Source organism: Eschrichtius robustus, chromosome 13, assembly GCF_028021215.1.
Source record: "Eschrichtius robustus isolate mEscRob2 chromosome 13, mEscRob2.pri, whole genome shotgun sequence".
NCBI lineage: Eukaryota > Metazoa > Chordata > Mammalia > Artiodactyla > Eschrichtiidae > Eschrichtius > Eschrichtius robustus.
Window position 1 is genome coordinate 47,414,499 of NC_090836.1, and position 2,780 is coordinate 47,417,278.

Below are 2,780 nucleotides of genomic sequence, written 5' to 3' on the forward strand. Positions count from 1 at the left end.
GGGAGGCCAATCCCATTTATCGGGTGGAAAATACATACATATGTAAAGCATTAGCACGTCAATTTGATGGCTCATTTAATTCTCACAGACACCCATATTAGTAGATACTATTGCTGTCCCATTTTGCAGAGGAGAGAACTGAGGCTTAAAGAGGTAAATTCACACAGCCACAGGAGTCTGGAATTTAACGCTTGCAGCCTGACTCCTCCCTGTCACCGCTACACTGGATGTTTCGCTGTGACTTCCCCTCTAACTGGATTGGGGGAAGGCAGGAAAAACCCCGACCCTCTCCCACAGAGCCTCAGCCAGTGATACTGCTTCCCGGATGAGAAGGGCGGCCCTGAAGCCTGCAGCAAAGCCAGCCCCACGGCCACAGTCCCTCCAGCCTCCCCGCAGCTCCGCAGCAGTCCAGACCTGCCGGCCCTCCAGGACCGGAGGTGCTCCCAACAGGGAAACTCAGGTGAGTGTTGCCCTCTCTCAGGGAAGAAGGCAGTGGAGTTTGGAGACGACTGGCTTTCCTGCATGATCCACAGATGTTCCCAGGGATGAACTGGAGGTGTGTGTGTCTGTGTCTGTGTTTGTGTATGTGTGTCCCAGACACAAGGCCCAAATAGCAAGACAGAGCAAGAGCCCCTAAGGAAGGCCTGTGTGAAAGGGCCGAAGGGTGAAGCGCCAGGAGAGAAGTGGAGGTTGAGCCCCCCTGGGCTGGAGGAGGACGGGACTGGCCGGGCTGGGGAGAAAGCGTTTGGCCTCTGGTCTCTCCCACCACTGAGACCCCTTAACAAAATATTTCTGTTTGTGGGTTAAAGCCAGCAGTGAGTTGTGTGCTATTTATTCACGGTTTGAATGTTACACTTCCCTTTCTTGCCTCTTCAGACACAGGATCTTTCCCCGAAGCCTCCTGGCCCCTGTGGCCTGCGACCCTGGGAACACCAGGCTGCTTTCGAGGCCTCCTCTCTCTTCCAACCCTCCCTTCTCCCCACTAGGCACTTGCTGGTCCTCATGTCGGCCACGGGGCCCAGCGTGGCGCCCGCCAGCGAGGCGGGAGAGATCCACAACTGGACGGAACTGCTCCACTTCTTCAACCACACCCTGCCCGAGTGCCACATGGAGCTCAGCGAGAGCACCAAGCGAGTGGCCCTCTTCGTGCTCTACCTGGCTGTCTTTGTGGTCGGGCTGGTGGAGAACCTCCTGGTGATCTGCGTCAACTGGCGCGGGGCGGCCCGCGCAGGGCTGCTGCGCCTCTACGTCCTCAACATGGCCATCGCCGACCTGGGCATCGTCCTGTCTCTGCCCGTGTGGATGCTGGAGGTCACGCTGGACTACACCTGGCTCTGGGGCAGCTTCTCCTGCCGCTTCACTCACTACTTCTACTTTGCCAACATGTACAGCAGCATCTTCTTCCTGGTGTGCCTCAGCATCGACCGCTACGTCACCCTCACCAACGCCTCTCCCTCCTGGCAGCGCCACCAACATCGAGGGCGGCGGGCCGTGTGCGCCGGGGTCTGGGTCTTCTCGGCCCTCATCCCGCTGCCCGAGGTGGTCCACATCCGGCTGGTAGAGAGCTTTGAGCCCATGTGCCTCTTCATGGCGCCTTTTGAAACGTACAGCACATGGGCCCTGATGGTGGCCCTGTCCACCACCGTCCTGGGCTTCCTGCTGCCCTTCCCTCTCATCGCAGTCTTCAACGTGCTGACGGCCTGCCGCCTTCGGCGGGCAGGACAGCCTGAGGGCCGGCGCCACTGCCTGCTGGTGTGTGCCTACATTGCTGTCTTTGTCATCTGCTGGCTGCCCTACCATGTGACCCTGCTGCTGATCACACTGCACGGGACCCACATCTCCCTCCACTGCTATCTGGCCCACCTGCTCTACTTCTTCTACGACATCATTGACTGCTTCTCCATGCTCCACTGCGTCGTCAACCCCATCCTGTACAACTTTCTCAGCCCGAGCTTCCGGGGCCGGCTGCTCAACGCTGTGGTCCATTACCTTCCCAAGGTCCAGGCCAGGGAGGGCAGACATGCTTCCTCCTCCTCCTCCTCCTCCACCCAGCATTCCATCGTCATCACCAAGGAGGGCATCCAGTGCCCTGCGGCCAGCCCCCACCACCACCCAAGCCTGAACTTCCAGGAAGCAGACACCCCACCCACCTCTGCTCCTCGGGCTCTTATAGCCAGCTGAGGAAGATTCCAGTCTCCTCTACCAGCCAAGTAGAAAGCTGGAAGTGTAGGTGAGAGATCTGGGGGGGGGCTGGGAGGGGGGGGCGGGGGCGGGGCAAGGGGAAGACAGTCAGAGCCCTCATGGCCCAACTTTGAGTATGTCTTAAAATATTGAAGTCAGGGAACGGGGTGGGAGGCAGGGAGGGAGAGGGAATGGGTCCTTGGCGTTGTACCATTCCACACAGTCCCTGTGCCGAAGGGAGACACGCAGGGGAAAAGGAGAAATAAAGAATAGAGACAGACATGACTCTGGATCTCTGAAAAAGTCTGCACTGCAAGCTGGGACTGGGAAGGGAGCTGAAGCTAAAGAGATGCTCAGCAGAAACCAGACGCACCCGTTTCAGAAACCACCCTGGCCGGAAGGAGTGAGCTCCACAGGAACCCCACACAACTTTCCTTTTGTGTTTGTGCTTGTTGATCTTCTAGCACACATGTAGGCTACAGGGACAAGAGGCCAGAGGCCAAGGAGCCAGGAGGCCTCAGCAGGCTGTTTCCTAGCAGTGCATCCTCAGTGTGATGATAAATGGAGGGGGTGGGCGGTGGGGACAGCAGGGGCGGGGT

General features: G+C 58.5%; 1 protein-coding gene across 1 annotated transcript; it reads left to right on the forward strand.

Annotated features, from left to right (window-relative positions):
* Positions 1-1,002: 1,002 nt before the first annotated feature.
* GPR182 (G protein-coupled receptor 182) lies at positions 1,003-2,229 on the forward strand. Its single transcript, XM_068561366.1, has one exon. It carries the CDS (start codon positions 1,003-1,005, stop codon positions 2,179-2,181), a length of 1,179 nt encoding a protein of 392 aa, XP_068417467.1. The 3' UTR covers positions 2,182-2,229.
* The last annotated feature ends 551 nt before the right edge of the window (positions 2,230-2,780 follow it).